The 23,564-nt window shown below is 41.6% G+C and overlaps 1 protein-coding gene across 1 annotated transcript; it reads right to left on the bottom strand.

The window, feature by feature from the left end:
• Nucleotides 1-1,412: 1,412 nt before the first annotated feature.
• Nucleotides 1,413-21,678, bottom strand: LOC126485040 (transmembrane protease serine 9-like). Its single transcript, XM_050108871.1, has 3 exons — nt 21,593-21,678; nt 21,337-21,518; nt 1,413-1,553 (listed from the first exon to the last, which is right to left on the bottom strand). The coding sequence occupies exons 1-3, from the start codon at nt 21,636-21,638 to the stop codon at nt 1,413-1,415; spliced, it is 369 nt and encodes a 122-aa protein (XP_049964828.1). The 5' UTR covers nt 21,639-21,678.
• Nucleotides 21,679-23,564: the final 1,886 nt, after the last annotated feature.

The following is a 23,564-nucleotide window of genomic DNA, read 5'->3' as shown; positions in this document are numbered from 1 at the left end:
GTGTTCCGCCTGGACACAGTACATTCCCTGTTGCGTCTCGTGCTGTTGACGCCACCGGGCGGTATTCAATCACGGTCTCACAGATGGCAGTCGTCATAATGTTTTCGATCGTCAGTACTCTTGGAATGCTGCCTGATGGCGCGTTGCTCCTCGTTCTGCTGATAGCAGCTTTACAAGAAGAAAGCAGTTCATCTCATTTGTACCTGATAAGACACCGTCGTTTACCAAATAACAAACTGTTGGATGTGCCGTATTGCTCCTTAGGGTAATTCCTTCCTTGTGATATTAATTATTCTAAATGATGATGCTCCGTTTAGTACTTTTCAAACTATTATTTAAGGCAGAAAATGCATTCATTGTCCAGAACTATGTCTCAATTAATAAATGGGGCGACGTTTCGACGGTGTCACTCTCTGGTGAAGAAGATGAGAAGGCTCTCATAGAAACGTCACGTAATTTGACGAACTCAATCGGCTGGCAATCCAAATTTAGCTCAACTCCCTGAGAAACATTGTGGGATCATATCCACTTTTTAACGTTTTTAATGCAGGATATAAGGGGTAAAAGGACAGTTATGTTTATTTGTGGTACCTTAACGTATACACACATTAGTGTCTGCTTGTATTTTCTATGCATCGAACAGTCTACCCACAAACACGTCACAAACTTTCTGGCGTGCTGTTTTCTGCTTGGCTGTAAATGCACCATTAAGTGGAATGTGCTGGTCAGTGTAGACTTACCGTTTTGCGTTCACCTGTTCACACTTCAACAGCTCACAGCTGCTCAGAGGAAAATAAGCGTTAAAGGCTTGCTCTTGAAACATTTACAGGGGTACTAACCGACCTAAAAACATAGTACTCCTAATTATTAGATTGCAAACGAAGTAAATTCGGACGTAATGTTGTTCAGTAGACCGCCCTAATTCACCAACCGAAATATCAGCACTTATACCTATTACATGCTGTATATTCCACATTCCATCTACATTTCATCACGCTGTATGCATAACTGATGTTTTTACGAGTTTTTCCCTCGATTTATGGACTCTATTGTTAAAAACACCATGTCAGTTCACTTGAACGTTTTATGTCAGGTGTGCTGGTATTTCTCATCGCGGTTACGGTTACGATGGACTGCATTAAAAAAAGGTTTACATGTTCGACTTCTGAATGTCTTACGATGGAATGTTGCCTTCGTATGCAGTGTTGGTTTCAAGCTACGGATCTGTCATAGATATGCGCAAGTTTGAAGTTGCAGCAGATCGGGATGCTTTTTAAAGCATGGAGTGGTCACCACACAGCAATGGAAAGGACAGCGGAAAGGATGATAATAAATCTCGAGATACGATGAATACACCGATAAGAAGCAGTTTTTCTTTAATAAAAGCTATGACTGGTGGCTTACAAGAAAAATTAGTTGGCGTACGATGTAAGGAAGTCCTTGTAGATGGTTACATTCGTCAGGACTAATACAGGTTCTTTTTCTGCCATGTGAAGCCATGAGACTATTCCTGTGAGGGAATCGCCGATCATAGCACCGCTGCCGTGATCGCCCTGCAAGTGAAAGAAGGGTTTAGTTTAGTCAATATTATTTCAGTCGCAGATATGGGAGCAGCAGTTAATGGATAGTCATAACAAGCGTCTTATCGTATGCTTAGTATGCTACGGTGAAAATTCTCGTATTTTACGAAGTCGTTACCAGCCGCAGCAACAGGAAGTACTATGCAGCACTCAATATACTTGACGAAGTGATATCTAAGCAGTCGAATCCAAAGTACTAGGGACTTTTTGTACGATGAATGACTTTCAGTTTGAAAACGGAGTAAAACAGCGGTTTTTAGAAACGCTAAGGAGGTAAGAAGAGTCTCATTCAAATTTTGAAGGACGTTCTTCTCTAGTGGAAGAACTTGTAGGGTGTGCGTGGAACGCCTCGCCGCTTAGTTGGAAACACTCCCAAACTTCAGTTTTAATCTAAAACAACAGTAGGCACCATAAACGACAGTTTGTGCCGAGAAGTTTTTCAATGCGTTCTTTCCTTCTGTCATCTGTTCACACTGTGATCAGCTTTCTGACCTTTTCCTGGAAATTCCTGATCTTGTCTCGAGAAGTTGGCCTGCCTACAATTTCTACTTTAGTGGCGTTAATTTGTGCTAGGTCATTTTTCACTTTCCTGAACCAGCTGATTCACGTTTTGGCATTTCTGTCGAAGTAGTCAAATATTATTTTTATTCAGTATTTTCGGTTTCGTCCGGACCAAGTGACTATCAGAAAACTAAATTTTCCTTTTACTAAGAGTATCAGATAGTTTTTTTTAATATGGGTGTAGATTTAGTAATTATTTCTTCTCAACCACGCACTCCGAACTTTTCTTGGACTGCGTATTTTCCGTAGGACCTTCCTTTCCTTTTTCTCCGACTTTTTAACCTCTCCCTTTTTGTTAAGGACTGAAAATTCCGCCGCATAAAGCCACTCCGGTTTCATGACAGCGTTGTAGTGTTGGATTGTTGTTTTTACTGAGAGTGGTTTTTACTGTAAAAGTCCTTCGTGAATTGACAAGCGATTTTCCTTTTTTTGTGGTGTGTATTTGTTTACTTGGCTGTTTGGCTAAGTAGCCCCCTGAGTACCTAAATTTATTCACTCTGTTCAGTCTACCTTATCTTTTGGTTAGGAATTTTGAAGCATTTTTAATGTTCGTTGTGAATTCTGTCTCTCGAAAGAATACGGTAATCCAGCCTTTTCCGCTGTCTCCTTCAACAGGTTGATTTTCTCAGTTGCTGTATCGGCAATTCCGGAAAATACTTCTGACATCTCCAAAATCTAGACATTTGGGTTTGACGTTGGCATTCGAGTTTTTATATCCCAGTCTGTGTTTTTTGACTCCTTTCTCTTGAAGTCTAAGATTCCATTCCTTATATCTTATCCAAAATGCAGTTAAAAAACAATGGGGAGAGGCTGTTACCTCGGATTAAACCAGTTCTTAGTTCATATAGTTCCGAAATTTCTCCATGGAATTTTTTTCTGAAATTCGTTTCTGTCAATGTTTCTATAATTATTTCCAATGCTTTTTACCTGCGGCGAATCTTTCTAGTGTGGCGAAGAGTCTTGTTTGTCTACTGAGTTGCAGAATTTCTTGAAGTCTACAAACGTCCTAACAACATCTTTGCTTCTTAGGCAATGAACGATGGACTCTGCTGTTGGTGGGGAGGCGTTCTTGCCTCAGCACCAATACAGGTAGCTGTACAGTAGGTGTAACCACGTCAGCAAGGTGTCTGTTGAGAGGACAGAGAAACGTATGGTCCTTGAGGTGGGGCAGCAGCCTTTTCAGCAGCTGAAGGGGCAACAATCTTTGTGATTGTCTAATCTGGCCTTGTAACTACAACCAAAGCGGTCTTGCAGCTCTGGTACTGCGGGCGGCTGAAAGCAAAGGGGAACTACAGCTATAATTTTTTCAAGTGGGCATGCAGCTCTACTGTATAGTTAAATCATGATGGAGTCCTCTTGGAAACTATGTTCCGAAGGTAAAGTGGTCCCCTGTTCGGATCTCCGGGCAGGACTATTCAAGACGATTTGGTCATAAAGATAAAAAGCTGGTGTTTTATGGATCGGGGAGTGGAAAGTTAGATCCCTTAATCGGTCGGGTAAGTTGGAAAATTTAAAAAGGGAAACACAAGAGGTAGGCAAAATAATGTGAACAGTGGTAGTAATGGGACGGTTGTGTTTGACGGTCAACAATGCAGGTAAGGCACGTGTCGGGCTGGACTCTGCGTGTTGAGTACGCACTAGGCATCAATGCATGTTGTTTACGAGTAGTGCACACTTCGTATTTGCATTCAGAGGCTGTGGTCGACGTGCAATGAAAGACCTAACAGAGTTCCAAAGAGGGCAGTTTGTGAGGTCTGATTAGCTGGAACATGAGTAACCAAGACAGCCAACTTATTGAATGTTTCAAGAGCAACTGTTCCAACAAGGAAAGACATCATCGTGTAAACGTAATAGTGGGCGCATATCAAATCTAAATGACAGAGATCGTCGTACGCTAAGACGAATTGTGACAAAATAACACAAAACTACGGCGGCTAATGTGTCTGCAGAGCTCAATAGCCATCTTTGAGACCCCGTATCTATCGAAACAGTCCACCGAAAACTGCATAAAGCGAATATTAATGGACGAGCTCCTATACCGAAACCATTAGTGATGTTAATCAACGCAAAGAAGCGCAAAACATGGTGTCAGGAGCATAAATCCTGGACGGCTGATGGAAACAAGTCATAAGGTCCGACCAGTCAACGCTTTCGTTACTTCCAACATCGGACCGGGTTTACGTCTGGAGAACGCTAAACGAAGCCTCCAGTCCTGAGTGTTTGATTACAACAATTAAGCATGGAGGTGGAAGTGCGATGGTGTGCGCAGCCATGTCATGGTATTTTTCTGATTCCATCATTACTCTCAAAGGCCATGTCACAGATAATGATTGTGTGAACGTCTTAGGTGATCAGGTACTCCCCACGTTTCAAATGTTGTTCGCCAACAATGATGCCATATTTCAGGACGATAATACGCCCATTCACACAGCCAGGACAGTACAATCGTGGTATAAGGAGCATGAAACTGAACTGAAGCGACTTCCCTGGCCAGCACACACCCAGGATTTGAACAACCCTTTTGGGCGGTATTGGAGTGCAGACTACATAGCAGATTTCTGCTTCCCTCGTCACTACAGCATTTATGAGAGGCTCTGATAGAAGAGTGGCGTAACATTCCACTGGACGACTGTACAATGATTACATGCCAGTACTCTAAGAAGAATCGCAGCTGTGTTACGGGCAAATGGGGGTCCAACCCCTTATTAACAAACCATTCTCAACTAAGTACAAGTGTTCAGATTATTTTGTCTATCTCCTGTAGAAAGGTTAAAGTTCAATAGAGTGAGAATTAGTGAAGTTCGGTGATAAGAGGAAGAGGACGTCTGGTCAGGTGAATACAGGATTATAAATACAAAATCACATAGGAATAATGCAGGAGTAGATTTAATAATGAATAAGAAAATAGGAATGCGGGTAAGTTACTATGAACAGCATATTGAACGCATTATCGTAGCCGAGATATATACGAAACCCACACCCACCACTGTAGTGCAAGTTCATTCGCCCACTAGCTTCGCAGATAATGAAGAAATTAAAGAAACGTATGGTGAGATAAAAGAAATTATTCAGATAGTTAAGTGAGACGAAAATTTAATTGTGATGGGGGACTGGCGTACCACAGTAGTAAAAGGAGAAGGAGGAAAAATCGTAGGTGAATATGGACTGGGCAGGAAGGAATTAAAGAGGAAGCCGCCTAGTAGAATCCTGCACAGAGCATAATTTAATAATCGCTAATGCTTGGTTTAAGAAGTATGAAACGAAGCTATATACTTGGAAGAGCTGTGAACGCACTAAAAGGTTTCAGATTGATTACGAAATGGTAATACAGAAATTTCGGAAACTGATTGTAAGTTGTAAGATATTTTCAGGCCAGTGGTGGACTCTGTTAGGAACAGAAGATTAAAAGTGAAGAAATTGCAAAAAGATAGGAAATGAAGGAGATGGGACTTGGATAAGTTTAGAGAACTTGAGATTGTGGAGAGTTACAGAGGGAGAATTAGGAAACGATTGATACGAAAATGGGTAGCTTTAGGGGATAAAATCGACAAGGCAGCAGATGATCAAATAGGTAAAGGACAAGACCAGTATAAATCATTGGATGACACTTAGATTATTGAATTTAATTGATGGAAGTAGAAAATTTTAAAATGGAGTAAATGAAACTGATGAAAGGGAATAGAAACATCTAAAAATGAGATTGACCGGAAGTATAAAATGGCTAAGCAAGAATGTCTAGAGGAAAGCTGTAAGGATTTAGAAGTATATATCACTAGGGGGAAGATCGCCTACAGAAAAATTAGAGAGGCCTTTGTAAAAAAGAGAAGCAGTTGTATGAACATCAAGAGCTCAGGTGGAAATCAGTCCTAAGCAAAGAAGGGAAATTGGTAGATGGAGATCCGTAGGAAGATACGATACTGTGAGAAGAATTTGACGAAGTTTGGAGCAGGTTTTCTGATGACATTGTAATTCCATCAGCAAGGGACTTGAAAAAGCAGTTGGACGGAATGGACAGTGTCTTGAGAGGTACATAGAAGATGAACAAGAATAATGGAATGTAGACGAATTAAATCTGGTGATGCTGAGAGAATTAAATTAGGAAACGAGACACATGAAGTAATACATGAATTTTGCTATTTGGGCAGCAAAGTAACAGATGATGGCCGAAGTAGAGAGGATATAAAATGATAAAATGTAGGCTGGCAGTGGGAGGAAAAGCAGTTCTGAAGAATAGAAAGTTGTTGATATCGAATATACCAGAGTGTCCTGAAAAATGTAGACACTCTTTGTTAGTTAATATCTTTGGAACAAAATGACATATCGTTGCAATTCTGCGAGCTATTGTAGTCCATTGTTCTCTCAGCACGTCTTGGCCCGCGTTTTCGAGCAGACGACAGTGTATTGATGAATGAAGTAAGATTGTTGTCAGAGCAATGTAGGGCCTTACTGAAGTGGTACTGAAAGTACGCAAACATGATGGAGGTACAACGGCAACGACGTAATTTGTGCAGAACTCAGCCACCAAGACGTATAACAATTTACAGTGTTCAGCATAAATTTGAAACCGACGATACTGTTCACACTATGCATAAGGAAAGGTTTGGTCGACCAAAAACATCAACAAGTCCAGCTTCCAGCTATGGTTTGTCGCGCCTCAGAAATCTGTGAAGCAGGGTGCACGTGAAAGCAGCGTTAGCCGATAAAGAATATTACGAGCTCTGAAAGCTGCGAAATGAAAAGTGTACATTCCAAGATCGCTGCACGCTATGAACGAGGACGACCCGGACTGAAGGATGGAGTACTGCGTATGGCTTGAAGGCATGCTTCGCGAACGATTTGCAGGGAGGGTGGTTATCTGGTCCTTCGAGGCGCAATTCAAACTGAACGGTACTGCGTGTACTGGGCTTCTGAAAATCCACACGTTCACCTGGACAAGCACGTTAATCTACCGGGTTTTAATATGTGGTGTGATCTGTCATCACCCGGTTTGATTGGCCCATTCTTCTCTGAAGATACTGTACCGTAACTGGTGATGTGTATATTCACATGCTGCAAACATCGATTTTACCTGCCATCCGCGATATATTTGGGACTGATAGATTTTACCTACAAGAAGGTGACGCTCCGCCTCACTACCACAGATATGTCAGAGCCTACTTGGATGAAAATTTGTGTGGACGATGGATAGGTCGAAGACGAGCTGTTGAGTACCCACCGAACACTAACATCCGTAGTTCTGTCAACGGCTCAGCGACATCGACATTGTTTGGCTACTAATGGGGCTCCCTTTGAACACATAAAATAACGTTTCCACCTGTGCAAGAACTGCAACGGTATGTCAATATATTCCATTAATATTGACTCTCGAAGAGAGTCTACATTTCTTTGGATCCCTCTTTTCTGAAAGTGTTTGTCTGGACTGTAGTCATGTTGGTAAGTGAAACATGGAGGTAAAATGTTTAAACAAGAAGAGGATACAAGCTTCTGAAATTTGGTGCTGCAGAATAATGCTTAAGATTAGATAGGCAGATCACATAGCTAATGAGGAGGTAATGTGTAGAACTGGGCAGAAAAGAAATTTGTGGCACAATCTGATAAGGAGGAGGTATTCGTTGATCGGACACATTCTGAGACATCAAGGGTTCACCAGCTTAGAATTGGAGGAAAGTGTGTGTGTGTCTGTCTGTGTGTGTGTGTGTGTGTGTATGTGTGTGTGTGTGTGTGTGTGTGTGTGTGTGTCTGTACATGGGTAGATGGGTAGGTCGGGGAAGGGGCGAGTTGTAGAGGGAGACTAAGGGATGAATACAGTAAGCAGACCCAGAAGAATGTAGACAGCAGTACTTATTCAGAGATGAAGAGGCTTGCACAGGGCAGAGTAGCACGGAGAGCTGCATCAAACCAGTCTTCGGACTGTAGGCTGCACAAAAGGCAATAATTCCCTACGATCAGTTTGGAATTCATTACCCATTCTATACAGGACTGGTTATTTCTAAATCCCCCGTTGTGTTCACCGAGCTGGTGGTCTAATTGTTCTTCCAAATACTTTAGAGAGGCTTGGATAAGATTTTGAACGTAACAGCTACCATGGAGATTTGTCTGTAGTTCTCAAAGTTTGCCTTATTTATTTTTTTCTGTAAAAGATGCGTCAAAGCGAATTTCCATTGTTCTGGAATTTTTTAAATCTCCTAAATTTCGCCCAAAGGTTTCTGAAGTTTTTTCGTCATGTCGTCACTGGCATTTTTACACGTTTCCACGACAGTTGAATCTTCTCCAGAAGACTTGCTATTTTTGAGTTCTTAAACTACATTTTGAATTTCACATTTATCCGGAAACCTGGAAAAACGTCGTAAGATTCCACTTCGTCTAAGCTGAGGTACTGAGGGGGTCTCTGTCGTCCGCACAGGGAAAGAAGATTGGCATCATCAGATTTATCAGAAGAATCTTCAGGGAATTAGTCCGCCAACAAAGGAAGTAGCTTACAAAAATCTCTTTCCACCAATACTTGAATATTGCTAGTCAGTATGAGATCTGTACCAAAAATGATTCACAGGGGAAACAGAAAAGATCCAGTGAGGCGTGGCACATTTCTTTGCAAATGTTCAAATGTGTGTGAGGTCCTACGGGACCAAACGTTTCATTACAATTTCATTTAATAACAAAGAAATGGTCGCGGAGATGGTCGACCAAGTAGAGTGGCACACGTTGCAGGACACGTTACGGGCCACAGCGTGGTTTACTCTTAAAGTTCCGACAACGTACGTTCCTAGAAGAGTCAATAAATATGTTGCTTCCGCCTACGTATGCCTCAAGAAAAGTCCGTGAAGATAAAATCAGAGGGATTCGAGTCCACTTGCACTCGTTCTTACCGCAGGCCTTTCACGAAAGGAACAGGAAATGGGGGACGCGACAGAGGTACACATTTATCCTCCGCCACACACCACAAGCTGAGGAAACCGCAACAACGGTTCCCGTGCTGACAGACTGTGGTGCTCCAAGCGTCATCCACACTGGTAGTGTGGATACGTTTCCTACAGTAAAGAAACCCATTTCATCATTCAAGGTTCGGCATTATTGTGCGATACTGCATGGTCGAGCAGCTGTCACTGTCGAATTCTGACACGTGTTGGTAAACTTTTCTCGCCCTTACACGATGGTTAACATGACATTTTCGTGAACAACCAACATTCAGATGGCATATCTCAATGAGAAACACACTGCGCTATTATCAAAACGAACTCCTTATCTGCTTTGCGCAGTTGCTCTGAAATCGTTTTGGCCTGCAACTGTTTGCGCCTCGCAGTTGAAAGCTGGCAACTATTTTGCGATACCTGCAAATCTGCAATGAAGAGGGGATCAAAGAATGAGGGAAAAGCCTATAGGAAATTAAAAGAGACCTCACTGCGAGACGGAACAAAACGGTAAGCAAAATAAAGGCAGTCTGTTCGAAACTTCTCATGTGTGACATTGACACCTGCTGCAAAGTGACATTCGGTATCATATAGCTCAACTCTTTGGCATGTTGTCCACGACATGGTCGAAACATTGCTGTTTAAGTGTTTCACATCGCCTCCCTGAGGTTATCCAGTGCGTTAAGAGCATTCCTACGATGACGTACTGCACGTTTTAACAAATGTCAAACACACTCAATCCGTTATTCAGTTAATTTTGCTTTTCGGAGGAAGTCGTACACGAGACGGGAATAGCTTACTGGTGCACTATCGTCCTGAAAGATGAACCCATCGCCGAAATGTTAGGGCTGGAGAATAGTTTGGAGGATCCTGTCCCAATGCTAAACAGCCATTAAAGTACTCTTGATTTCGATAAGCGGTAGAGACGTTGATAAAAGGTTCTCGCCCAAAACATGATTGGCCCATCTCCATATTGAAACACTGTGGTCGCCTCCACACTCTCCGAAGATATTAAATGTCAGACATATCTTGTCATCATCGATGAAGAGAATCCAGGGCCATTGATACATGTTCTATTCCAGGTGCTATTCAGTCCACTATCTTCACAGGTCACAGTGTTGGCGGAACTCTCCCGCTGGAGATGGTAATGATCTGTCTGGATCGTCACAGGTCTCCCAATTACATCCAGAAAAGCGGTGTGCAGTTCTGTTGCATTGTCCTTTGTGCACCTGTGAGCCGCAAGTTATAGGCAGTAGTCATGAGCTGGAAATGTTTTCCCTGGGCTACATAAACGGTTCTTCTTCAACGTTCTCTGCGGCATCTTGTCTTGCTTCCCACTGAACACAGTGAGCTGCATAATGTGAAACACGTACTTTGTTTTGCACCACAGTTTAAAATGTTATTAGCAGCATAACTGACACTACAGTGTTCACTGTTAGCACACTAGTAGCGATGGTTTCACAAAACCATCCAAGTGCAAAATGCCTGCATCTCGCACATTTATTCATGTGTGAGATTAATTCGTTTCGAAAATTTATATTTTAACATTTTATATAGAATTTAAACGTGCTGTTCGTGCTGCTTCCCAGTTATCTGAGTGATTGTGAGCTGCGTGTTGATTAGAATCGATACCTGCGATCATAAAAAATTTTCTGCTCTTCGTATCTTACCGACCCGTTCGTTGGCGTCACGCGAGAGACCACATACCGAGATGTTGTGTGTGAATGTGTGCTCCCTCCTGGCCTTAGTGTTGGTTCACTGTTTTGTATAGCATACCTGACAGTTGCAGTGGGTTGGACGTGGCAGCTCCGCGGGACTACCTCAACCAATAACATAACCGTGATTTCTCTACGGGAACCCCTCAGTATTCTCAGAGCTTTATAGACGACCACTGTTTCGGCTTGCAGCCGTTAGCGCTTCGTGGCTCACAGCTAGCAACAGCGCTGCAAGCTATCAGTGGTCTTCTTAGATTGTCTCAACTACAGGGTTGCTTCGTGGTCGCGGGTTCGTGTCTTCAGAGTCGGCACGTCTCCTGTTTCTACGGTTTTGTTTTATTAGGCTTGACATGGTCAAGAATATGGAAGAGCGATGTTAATTTTTAATATGGCTTTTATTTGTCTAGATCGAGAGTTTATAAAATGATGTTAACGGTTTCGAATGTGCTAGCACGCGTCTTTAAATGTAAATCAGACAGAAAAAATATTGTTCATAAAAAGTTATATCTACTTAAAGTTGTCGTTGTTGTTGTGGTCTTCAGTCCTGAGACTGGTTTGATGCAGCTCTCCATGCTACTCTATCCTGTGCAAGCTTCTTCATCTCCCAGTACTTACTGCACCTACATCCTTCTGAATCTGCTTAGTGTATTCATCTATTGGTCCCCCTCTACGATTTTTACCCTCCACGCTGTCCTCCAATGCTAAATTTGTGATCCCCTCGTGCCTCAGAACATGTCCTACCAACCGGTCCCCTCTTCATGTCAAGTTGTGCCACAAACTCCTCTTCTCCCCAGTTCTATTCAATACCTCCTCATTAGTTACGTGATCTACCCATCTAATCTTCAGCATTCTTCTGTAGCACCACATTTCGAATGCTTCTATTCTCTTCTTGTCCAAACTGTTTATCGTCCATGTTTCACTTCCATACATGGCTACTCTGCATACAAATACTTCCAGAAACGACTTCCTTACACTTACATCTATACTCGATGTTAACATATTCCTCTTCTTCAGAAACGCTTTCCTTGGCATTGCAAGTCTAAATTTTATATCCTCTCTACTTCGACCATCATCAGTTATTTTGCTCCCCAAATAGCAGAACTCCTTTACTACTTTAAGTGTCTCATTTCCTAATCTAATTTCACATCTGTCAACACCTGCATTCTTTGGGATTGGAATTACTATATTCTTTTTGAAGTCTGAGGGTATTTCACCTGTCTCATACATTTTGCTCACCAGATGGTAGAGTTTTGTCAGGACTGTCTCTCCCAAGGCCGTCAGTAGTTCCAATGGAATGTTGTCTACTCCCGGGGCCTTCTGTCGACTCAGGTCTTTCAGTGCTCTGTCAAACTCTTCACGCAGTATCGTGTCTCCCATTTCATCTTCATCTACATCCTCTTCAATGTCCATAATATTGTCCTCAACTACATCGTCCTTGTATAGACCCTCTATATACTCCTTCCACCTTTCTGCTTTCCCTTCTTTGCTTGGAACTGGGTTTCCATCTGAGCTCTTGATATTCATACAAGTGGCTCTCTTTTCTCCAACGGTCTCTTTAATTTTCCTGTAGGCAGTATCTATCTTACCCCTAGTGAGATAAGCCTCTACATCCTTACATTTGTACTCTAGCCATCCCTGCTTAGCCGTTTTGCACTTCCTGTCAATCTCATTTTTGAGACGTTTGTATTCCTTTTTGCCTGGTTCATTTACTGCGTTTTTATACTTTCTCCTTTCACCAATAAAATTCAATATTTCTTCTGTTACCCAAGGATTTCTACTAGCCCTTGTCTTTTTACCTACTTGATCCTCTGCCGCCTTCACTACTTCATCCCTCAGAGCTACCCATTCTTCTTCTACTGTATTTCTTTCCCCCATTCCTGTCAATTGTTCCCTTATGCTCTCCCTGAAACTCTGTACAACCTCTGGTTTAGTCAGTTTATCCAGGTCCCATCTCCTTAAATTCCCACCTTTTTGCAGTTTCTTCAGTTTTAATCTGCAGTTCATAACCAATAGATTGTGGTCAGAGTCCACATCTGCCCCTGGAAATGTCTTACAATTTAAAACCTGGTTCCTAAATCTCTGTCTTACCATTATATAATCTATCTGATACCTCCTATTATCTCCAGGATTGTTCCATGTATACAACCTTCTTTTATGATTAAGTTATGCTCTGTGCAAAATTCTACCAGACGGCTTGCTATTTCATTTCTCTCCCCCAATCCATATTCACCGACTATGTTTCCTTCTCTCCCACTTCCTACTCTCGAATTCCAGTCACCCATGGCTATTAAATTTTCGTCTCCCTTCACTACCTGAATAACTTCTTTTATCTCATCATACATTTCTTCAATTTCTTCATCATCTGCAGAGCCAGTTGGCATATAAACTGGTACTACTGTAATAGTCATGGGCTTCGTGTCTATCTTGGCCACAATAATGCGTTCACTACGCTGTTTGTAGTAGCTTACCCGCACTCCAATTTTTTTATTCATTATTAAACCTACACCTGCATTACCCCTATTTGGTTTTGTATTTATCACCCTGTATTCACCTGACCAAAAGTCTTGTTCCTCCTGCCACCGAACTTCACTAATTCCCACTATATCTAACTTCAACCTATCCATATCCATTTTTAATTTTTCTAACCTACCTGCCCGATTAAGGGATCTGACATTCCACGCTCTGATCCGTAGAACGCCAGTTTTCTTTCTCCTGACAACGACGTCCTCCTGAGTAGCCCCGCCCGGAGATCCGAATCGGGGACTATTTTACCTCCGGAATATTTTACCCAAGAGGACGCCATCGATGTTGATGCAGCATTCTCAACACCGACGTTCTCGATTCTCGCGCAATTTGTCTGCTACTGATGTGCAGATTAGCTGCGACAGCAGCTACAACACCTACTTGGGCATCATCATTTGTTGAAGGTCGTGGTTGACGTTTCACATGTGGCTGAACACTTCCTGTTTCCTTAAACAACGTAACTATCCGGCGAACGGTCCGGACACATGGATGATGTCGTCCAGGATACTGAGCAGCATACATAGCACACGCCCGTTGGGCATTTTGATCACAATAGCCATACATCAACACGATATCGACCTTTTCCGCAATTGATAGACGGTCAATTTTAACACGGTTAATGTATCACGAAGCAAATTCCGTCCGCTAGATGGCGCTGCCATAGGTCAACCGGGAATCGAATGCGTTTTTTAAAATAGGAACCCCCAATTTTTATTACCTATTCGTGTAGTACGTAAAGAGATATGAATGTCTTAGTTGGACCATATTTTTCGCTTTGTGATAGATGGCGCTGTAATAGTCACAAATGTATAAATACGTGGTATCACGTAACAAGGAGACATTCATCTGCCACACGCCCCTTCCCATAAAAATATTTTGTCGGTCGAGTTTCAGATACATGTGATAGGCACTGTGGTCGGAGAAATTAACTGACCATATTTCTCAACTAGTAACTTGACCTGTAAAGTCCTTATGTTCATGTTAGAAATTCTGGGAAAAATAGGGTAAGCTGTAGGGAAATATCAGTAACATGCAATATGTATAAGAACCCATAGGGGATAGTATGACTGGAAGACCAAGAACGTAGGGCTCAGATTAAAAAGGTTGTAAGACAGGGATGTAATCTTTCGTCCCTGCGTTCCATCTATACATCGAAGAAGTAATGACGGCAATAAAAGAAAGGTTGTTGAGCGGGATTAAAATTAAAGGTGAAAGGATCTCGGTGATAAGATTCGCTGATGATATTTCTATTCTCAATGGAAGTGAAGAATAATTACGGGATGTGTTGAAGGGAATCATCAGTCTAATGAGTACAGAATACTAACTGAGAGTAAACCAAAGAGAGGAAGATAAAGAAAACGAGCAAAACAGAGAACAGCGAGAAACTTAACGTCAGAATTGGGCATCATAAAGTAGCGAAGTTAAGGAATTCTGTTACCTAGGTAGAGCAAGGAGAACATAAAAAGCAGGCTAGTACTGACAAAAAGTGCATTTCTGGCAAGGGAAGTCTACTATAGTTCAATTCTTTTATCTTGGCGGCTCGCGCATGCCCGCCTAGACGCGGGAGATTGCTGCGTTGCCAGTTGCACACGACGCACGCGCCAATAGAAGCAGCGCCATGGTATAGCATAGTTCGCAAGCTTACGTTTAGGGGGGAGCGCGCAGTTCGTGAAGTAAAGCCACCACGGCCGCATTAACCCTTTCGCTGCTACAAAGACGTGCTCCCTGCATTCCGCGCTGTGAGCGATTTTGTCACTGCACTATATATATATATATATATATATATATATATATATATATATATATATATATATATATAATTCCCGGCAATCAGTTGCAACAATTATGCATATAATAAGTTGTTGAAAGTCGTTTGTCGTGGAAAAACTGGCGACTTCGAACATCATTATGTTTTCCGCAAACGAAGTTGTATTTCACAAATGTTATTAATTGTCTTCATAATGTTAACCACGTGTAGTTAACGGAAGACGTAGAAACGAATACGTATAGCGTAAGTCAAACGTTCGAATTAGAATAGAGACCCCACGAACACAAAATTGCTGTGGCAGGTACGAAATATAAACTCCGTCACTCGCTCGTTACACTTGAAGGACAGATGTTGAATGGGCCGAAACGAGCCGCCCCATAACAGCGTAGTTGCCTGCTAACTTCGAAAGAAGGTAGATGCGGTCCCTAGCGCAACTTATAACATCGTCGAAAATCAGTGCGGACGGGACAGCTTTGGTACACCCTGTTAAACAAACGGAAAAATGGAGGCGGTACAATTGGAGAGCGATCCGCCTTCACCAACATGCATATATATATATATATATATATATATATATATATATATATATATATATATATTTGAATTGCAAAAAACTAACAATAAAAAAATATTGCATGGCGCGAGATTCGATCCGGCGACCTTCGGATTACGAACCCCCAGCGCTTACCGCTGCGCTATGACGCTGTAGAAAACCATTAATCGTAGAGAGTATTTCAGCGCAACGGTTTCTTTTGACTGTCGATTTTCTCGACAACAGCTGAGAAATGCATCTTGGTGCTTTGCCACATTACACCTCTGGCCATGAGCTTTTATTATGCGCAGTATGAATCGAATCTGAATTTCACAATTGGCGGCCTCCCCTTGTGAGATGAAAAGAAAGGTTGACACAGGAGGGAAACTTGTGACGGGCCGCATCGAACCAGTCACAGAAAAAAGACCTGCTGAGAAAATCAGGATAACGATCACATTGATGTGAAATATTATCAATTTTTTGTAGTTGTGAATGACTATTATAGATAATGCTCCTTGAGTTAACATTTGACTGGCTTGGAGTCTTTAAAGCTACCATTACCTCCATCATGTTAAAGTAAATCAACACTGATAGTTATAACATTCACGACATTGATATCTTGCTTTCTTCTTAAACTTATCATCCTAACAAAGCAATAACCACTCCGTCTGCTTTAGTTGCCTTTTCCAGTCGACATGAATTGAAGCAGAACTGCTGAAAGTGATGTGTTCTGATAGTTACTCGTAGAACTATTACAAATTTGTGGCTTTTCTTTCTTTCTTTCCTTTAAAATAATCATATGTCTTAAACTTCTGTTGAATTTTTTGTGTAAAAATTAAATTATCTTCATCTATTATCTTTTTTTTTTCTTTTCCTTTCGATAACGGCGTTTCTCCTTGATATGACAATAGGGATTTCACAATTCAGTTTTTTTCTACGCACTCTTAAGATTTCATTTTCATTATCTTCATCACCATCCTCGTAATTATTAGCCATTTGACATCCACTGCTGGATAAAGGGCTCCTCCGTACATTGAGTTCTTCAGTGTTGTACATCCACGTTTTTCAACCATCTTCTGTGTGATCATGTCCTCGCTTTTTTCTTATTTCCTTGAATATGATAAAATCCTTGGTCTATCTTCTGTCTTTTTTTCTGGCTACATGTCCTGCCAGTCTCTATATAATTTCCGTCACATTCATAAAAAAGTAGTCCATTCCAGACTTTTCCCAGAACGCTCTGTTTGTTCTCCTGTCCTTCCAGTAACTCTCCACATTTAGTTTTCAGTCACCATGAATTGAAATTGGAATGCTAACAATGGTGAAAAAACATCTGCAGACTCTCTTTCATTTGATAGCTTTACGTACAACTTTCTGCTTATCAATGATTCAGTAAATATGGCAGTGTGGCGCAACTAGGTTAGAGCGTTCTGACACTCAGTTGTCCGTGACTATTAGACGTTTGTGGCTTTTCTTCCTTTCTCTCCTTTGAAATTGTCCATGTCTTTCAAACTACTGTTAAAAGTTTTGTACAAAAATCTGAACAAACTTCATGTTTTAGTTTAATTTATCTTCTTTTTCACTTGGTCCAACAATAGGAAGGTTCACAACTAATTTATTTTACTATGCGCTGCAGGACTGCCATATTCATCCTAGTCATCACCATCATAGTCATTGTGGTGTCACCGCCAGACACCACACTTGCTAGGTGGTAACCTTTAAATCGGCCGCGGTCCGTTAGTATACGTCGGACCCGCGTGTTACCACTATCAGTGATTGCAGACCGAGCGCCGCCACACGGCGGGTCTAGTCTAGAGAGACTCCCTAGCACTCGCCCCCGTTGTACAGCCGACTTTGCTAGCGATGGTTCACTGTCTACATACGCTCTCATTTGCAGAGAAGACAGTTTAGCATAGCCTTCAGCTACGTCATTTGCAACGACCTAGCAAGGCGCCATATTCAGTTACTATAAGAATGTATTCTGAACAGGTATTGTGAATCATGTACCGTCAAGGACGACGTTTATCGTTAATGGATTGAATTTAAGTTTCAAACTAATTTCGTCCGCTTTCTGAATTCTCATTCCTTGTCATGTTCCAGACCTGACGTCAGTATAGTTCTTCCTGCCTCACGCCAGCCTGCGTGAGCTAAAACGCGTGTATTTCGGCCTCCAATCGTAACACAATGTTGGCTCTTCTGCCAACACAACAGTCGTTCTTGGACATTTGACATCCACTGCTGGATAAAAGTCTCCTTTGCACATTATCGTACGCAGTGGTCTTCAGTTCTATACATCCATAGTACGCTTTCTACTGTTCTTCTTTTTGATCATCTTCTCGGTTTTTTTTCTTGTCTCTCCTACCCATTTGCCTGGCTACATGTCCTGCCCACTTGCATATAATTTTCGTTGCGCAGTTGTCCGCTCCAGACTTTACCCAGATCTCTCAGTTTGTTCTCCTGTCCCAGTAATTCCCCACATTCAGCTTTCTATCGTTCACTGGACAACCACAACTTCAAACATGCCATTTCATTCATGTAAATATGTTACCTTTGAAAACTCTCTTTAGTCCACCTCTCCCGTTTATTGTTTTCTTTAAATATTTATACAGGTATTGTTATCAGCACTTCTAAATACACATACGATATTTCATAATAGTTTATGTTCTCAATACATATGATTACGTTGTTAATACATATGAATACAATGTTAATACGTGTTATTTTACTTTCAGTGTGCTGAGAATGCGTTATTTTAACCTTAATACAACTGACTTTCAATGCTGTTTTATTAGATTTGTTCCTTAGCTGTTGACATTTGTCTGTACTAGAAAAAGGGCAGTACACTTCCGTCAGAAAACGTAGGTGGTTCTGGTACGTACCATTAACTTATATTCATTATTTTTTCCCCTCTTCTAGGTCTGAAACTCCTGATAAAGTCCAATGGAAGCTGTAACAGTGATGTATATATTCTTCAGCAGTGACTGTCGTTTTTCCCAGGCGTTATTAATACGGAATATGTTGGCAGTGAGTCCAAAGCTTTCACAGAAACATATGAATTCTAAACAAAGTGGTGTCGCTAATTTGTTTTCATTGATCAGTTTCGTTCACGACTTCGAAATGTGTCACTGTGCTTATCCAATTCTGAAACCTACTTGTTGCTTCGGTTGAGCAAAGCCCAAAGTTTTTGATTGTATGCAGCTGATGATAATTTTAATAAATATACTGTGTGTGTAGAAGAATTACAGTTCTATATCTTTTGGCCTTGCCTATCTCCTTTCTTGTGAAGCAGAATGGTTACAACTTTGCGCAGTTTTAGGGTATTGACCTAGTCTCGCAGCTCTCTGCGTGGGTGCCTACACGATAGTTTGTACAGAGGGGGGTGGGGGAGGGTGCAAGAGCTGTGGATATAGAGTGTTTTGAATGTTTTGGAAGACGAATGGCGTCTTGTAAGTAACTGTAAAAAACTTCTAGTTCCGAGTCCTTTGAAAACCTGTGTAATATCGGCTTTTAAATGATTTTCTTGAAAGAAAGGCACCTCACTACATTTTCTTCGTTTCACTGAGGGCTCGATGGGTAGAGGAAAAGAGGGTGGTCCCTTCTTACCCCAGTGATTTCCACAGAACTGATTGCACTCCAAACTGTGACCTTATAACGTGACCTTATAATTGTGGAGTGGTCTCTCACGGATTTCCCCAGGATTCACATAATTCTAATAACGCATATTCCGTTTATTAGCACATCCAGAAATTTAAGGTCGAGAACACTCTTTAGAGGGGGGATTTGATTTGGAGTACGCGTAGCACACTGTACTGCCACTACACACCGGTTTTCGGAAAAATAAGTTTCGACAGCAAAAGCACGTTGTTCGTTCGACCACGCCATGTTTGCAACTAATGACGATATCAACATAAACATCCACTGCCACTTTGAGCTTGGAGCTCATCCACCCTCTTCCACTGCTCCTTCTTTTTTCGCAGTAACAGCTTAAAATTAGGGATAATTCTCTACACCACCCTGTACAATACTGACTCTCGTAGCCGTTCTAATTGACAGAGAGAAATGCAGCTCTAATCGTTTACATATCCATTGATGGTAGGTAAGTGCGCGAAGTTATATTGACATCCGTCAATGTGTTCTGGATCCTTAATTTTTTGTCAGGCAGTATATATAAAATAGTTTCACTCCAACTCTGATGATCAGTCAAACAGATTATCCAGTACAGGAAGAGTTAAACACCTGTCAGACCTTAGCCCTGAATATCTTCTTCGAAAAACGGTTTTAAGCCACAATGACGTGACAACCGTTTCATGATTTCATGTAAATTCTTCGAATACTACACTAATGGCCATTAAAATTGCTACACCACGAAGATGACGTGCTACAGACGCGAAATTTAACCGACAGGAAGAAGATGCTGTGATATGCAAATGATTAGCTTTTCAGAGCATTCACACAAGGTTGGCGCCGGTGGCAACACCTACAACGTGCTGACATGGGGAAAGTTTCCAACCGATTTCTCATACACAAACAGCAGTTGACCGGCGTTGCCTGGTGAAACGTAGTTGTGATGCCTCGTGTAAGGAGGAGAAATGCGTACCATTACGTTTCCGACTTTGATAAAGGTCGGATTGTAGCCTATCGCGATTGCGGTTTTTCGTATCGCGAAATTGCTGCTCGCGTTGTTCGAGATCCAATGACTGTTAGCAGAATATGGAATCAGTGGGTTCGGGAGGGTAATACGGAACGCCTCACTGGATCCCAACAGCCTCGTATCACTAGCAGTGGAGATGACAGGCATCTTATCCATATGGCTGTAACGGATCGTGCAGCCACGTCTCGATCCCTGAGTCAACAGATGGGGACGTTTGCAAGACAACAACCATCTGCACGAACAGTTCGATGACGTTTGCAGCAGCATGGACCATCAGCTCGGAGACCATGGCTGCGGTTACCCTTGACGCTACATCACAGACAGGAACGCCTGCGATGGTGTACTCAACGATGAACCTGGGTGCACGAATAACAAAACGTTATTTTTTCGGATGAATCCAGGTTCCATTTACAGCATCTGTGTTTGGCGACATCGCGGTGACCGCACATTGGAAGCGTGTATTCGTCACTGCCATACTGGCGTATCACCCGGTGTGATGGTATGGGGTGCCATTGGTTACACGTCTCGGTCACCTCTTGTTCGCATTGACGGCACTTTGAAAAGTGGACGTTACATTTCAGACGTGTTACGACCCGTGGCTCTACCCTTCATTCGATCCCTGCGAAACCCTACATTTCAGCAGTATAATGCACGACCGCATGTTGCAGGTCCTGTACGGGCTTTTCTGGATACAGAAAATGTTCGACTGCTGCCCTGGCCAGCACATTCTCCAGATCTTTCGCCAACTGAAAACGTCTGGTCAATGTTGGCCGAGCAGCTGGCTCATCACAATACGGCAGTCACTACTCTTGATGAACTGTAGTATCGTGTTGAAGTTGCGTGGGCAGCTGTACATGTACATGCCATCCAAGCTATGTTTGACTCAATGACCAGGAGTATCAAGGCCGTTATTACGGCCAGAGGTGATTGTTCTGGGTACTGATTTCTCAGGATCTATGCACCCAAATTGCGTGAAAATGTAATCACACGTCAGTTGTAGTATAATATATTTGTCGAATGAATACCCGTTTATCTTCTGCATTTCTTCTTGGTATAGCAGTTTTAATGGCCAGTAGTGTAAGTTCATATGACATTACTTACCAGACAACTACGACCTTCTCCTTCCGCTAGAGTGGCACACATGAAGCGGCTGTCGATGTCGGAGATATAGTCGAGACATTGACTACGAGGAGTGATTTTTGCCGTTGCATAATGCAGAACGTCTCCAGCTGGAAGATGGTCTTGGAGCGTCCCCCACCCGGTGACGAAGACAGTGAGGTCGTCTGCAGAAAACAGACGTTCAGTGACATATGTTTTACTTGCCTGTTGCTACTTCACTAAAAACAGTTATACTCACCCGTTGGTGTGATCTCCAAGTTAATTGGCTGAATATAAATATTCATAATAAAAGGAGAATACACAATGAACACTGCTACATCGTTGCGAGGAATATTGCTGTAAAAAAGATGAAAAGAAACTAATTTATTTACTGTCATCCTCATTTTTGTATCAAGAAAGCTGTCTTTATGCTACACTAACGAAGGACAGTAAACTTATGTTTCTTGTACTTTCTTTCTTCTGTTACTTATTTGTGACAGATGACATCAATGAAGACATTTTTACACGTTTCACTTCTAAAAGTTTAGATGATGATGAGTGCTATAAATTAGATTATTTTTCAGAGTCACAGAATATATTTCAGTGGAACCACTCCACTGAGACGAGTATAGTGCTCCTCCATGCCATGTAATACTATTCCAAAATATAAAATTCAATGATAGCTTAAAGCGTAAAAGTCCCCTTGCACAGTTTATATTTCTGTGACATTTGAGGTTACTTTCTAAGTGGAAAGTGACGGTTATAAAACTTATTGTCTTCTCAGAGAGAAACTGCTAATAAGGTACAATTCTGGACCATCAAAAAATAACCTTTCACTAACGCAATTGCATTAAAGAGAAATGGCACTTAAAACTGAAAATATTAAACGGAACCTAAAGTAAAATACGAGGGCGTGCTGAAAAGCAATGCTACCGAATTTTTTATGTGAAAAATCTTAAATTTTTAAAATTAAAACGTTATCAACACACTACATCTTTATTCTTCATGCCTACATACTTATTTCTCAACATAGTCACACTGGCAATGAACACATGTCTCCCAACGATTGGTGATACCGTCACTGTAGGATGTTGACGGAGCACAACCTGATCTCTGCCTGCAGCGCTTCATCACTATCATAGTGAAGTCCTCGGAGGTGTTCTTTAAGTTTTTGAAACAGATGAAATGCGGATGGGATCAAGTCGGGACTGAATGGAGGATGATCGACGACAGTGAACCAACCAGTCACACAGATTATCCGTTGTAGGAAGTGTTACACACCAGTCAAACCTTAACCTTTACTGTTCCAGCTATCGTGTGTAGTCTTCCATTGTTATGCTGGAGGAAAGGATGCTCCATGTGTGGACGAGCTCTTCGGTCTCGAAACTCGATTACAGCACGCTGTTTCTTACGCACCAACATAATTGCTTTACACACCGCCGTATTACATGCAGACATGTAGACGTGGAGAACAAAGATGTGAAATTTCAATGACGTTAGTTCTATTTAAAACCGCTTAAGAGTTTTCACATATAAACTTTGGAGGCATTACTTTTCAGCGTAGTCTTGTATTAATTGCCAGAAAATTTTGTAATTGGTGACTCGGTAGTCTGAACACTTTATTTCCGGGAATGAAGAGTATTCAGGTATCTTGCATTATAAGTACCATGTTGAGCCGGTACGGCTCGCTATTTTAATTTTTTGAAGCCATTTTAACTATTTTTCGACCGTGACTGTCTCAAGAAATATGTAAAGGTTTTTTTTAAATTACCGCTACCAGTCACAAACTTTGTCAACTATTGTATTACTTATTTATTTAGCGATATGTTTCGAGGGTTAAACCTCATCTTCAGGATAAATGGCATTTCTCGTCCACTGCACTACAGAACTGTTTGTGATCGTGTTTCCAAGTGACAATTTGTGAACAGTGAGCAAGAGAGCCACGGAAATGGATACACCGCAACACATCACAGCGAGACTGACACGCCAGAACAAAGATGACCACAGCATTTACGAAAAGACTATGTAATATCAGTATGACCTTACTATAAAGTTGTTTTTGTAATGCCATTTAGCCTGAGGATGAGGTTTAACCCACGAAACATGTCGCTAAATAAATAGGTAATGCAATAGTTGACAAAGTTTGTGACTGTTAGCGGTAATTAAAAAAAAACTTTATAAATTTAAATTTTGTTTTTGTTTTTTTAAACTACTCGCCTTCTTAGTACTCG

The sequence above is a fragment of the Schistocerca serialis genome, chromosome 1, assembly GCF_023864345.2.
Source record: "Schistocerca serialis cubense isolate TAMUIC-IGC-003099 chromosome 1, iqSchSeri2.2, whole genome shotgun sequence".
Taxonomy (NCBI): domain Eukaryota; kingdom Metazoa; phylum Arthropoda; class Insecta; order Orthoptera; family Acrididae; genus Schistocerca; species Schistocerca serialis.
Note: the sequence above shows the minus strand (reverse complement) of the source record. Positions and strands in the feature narration are given on the sequence as shown.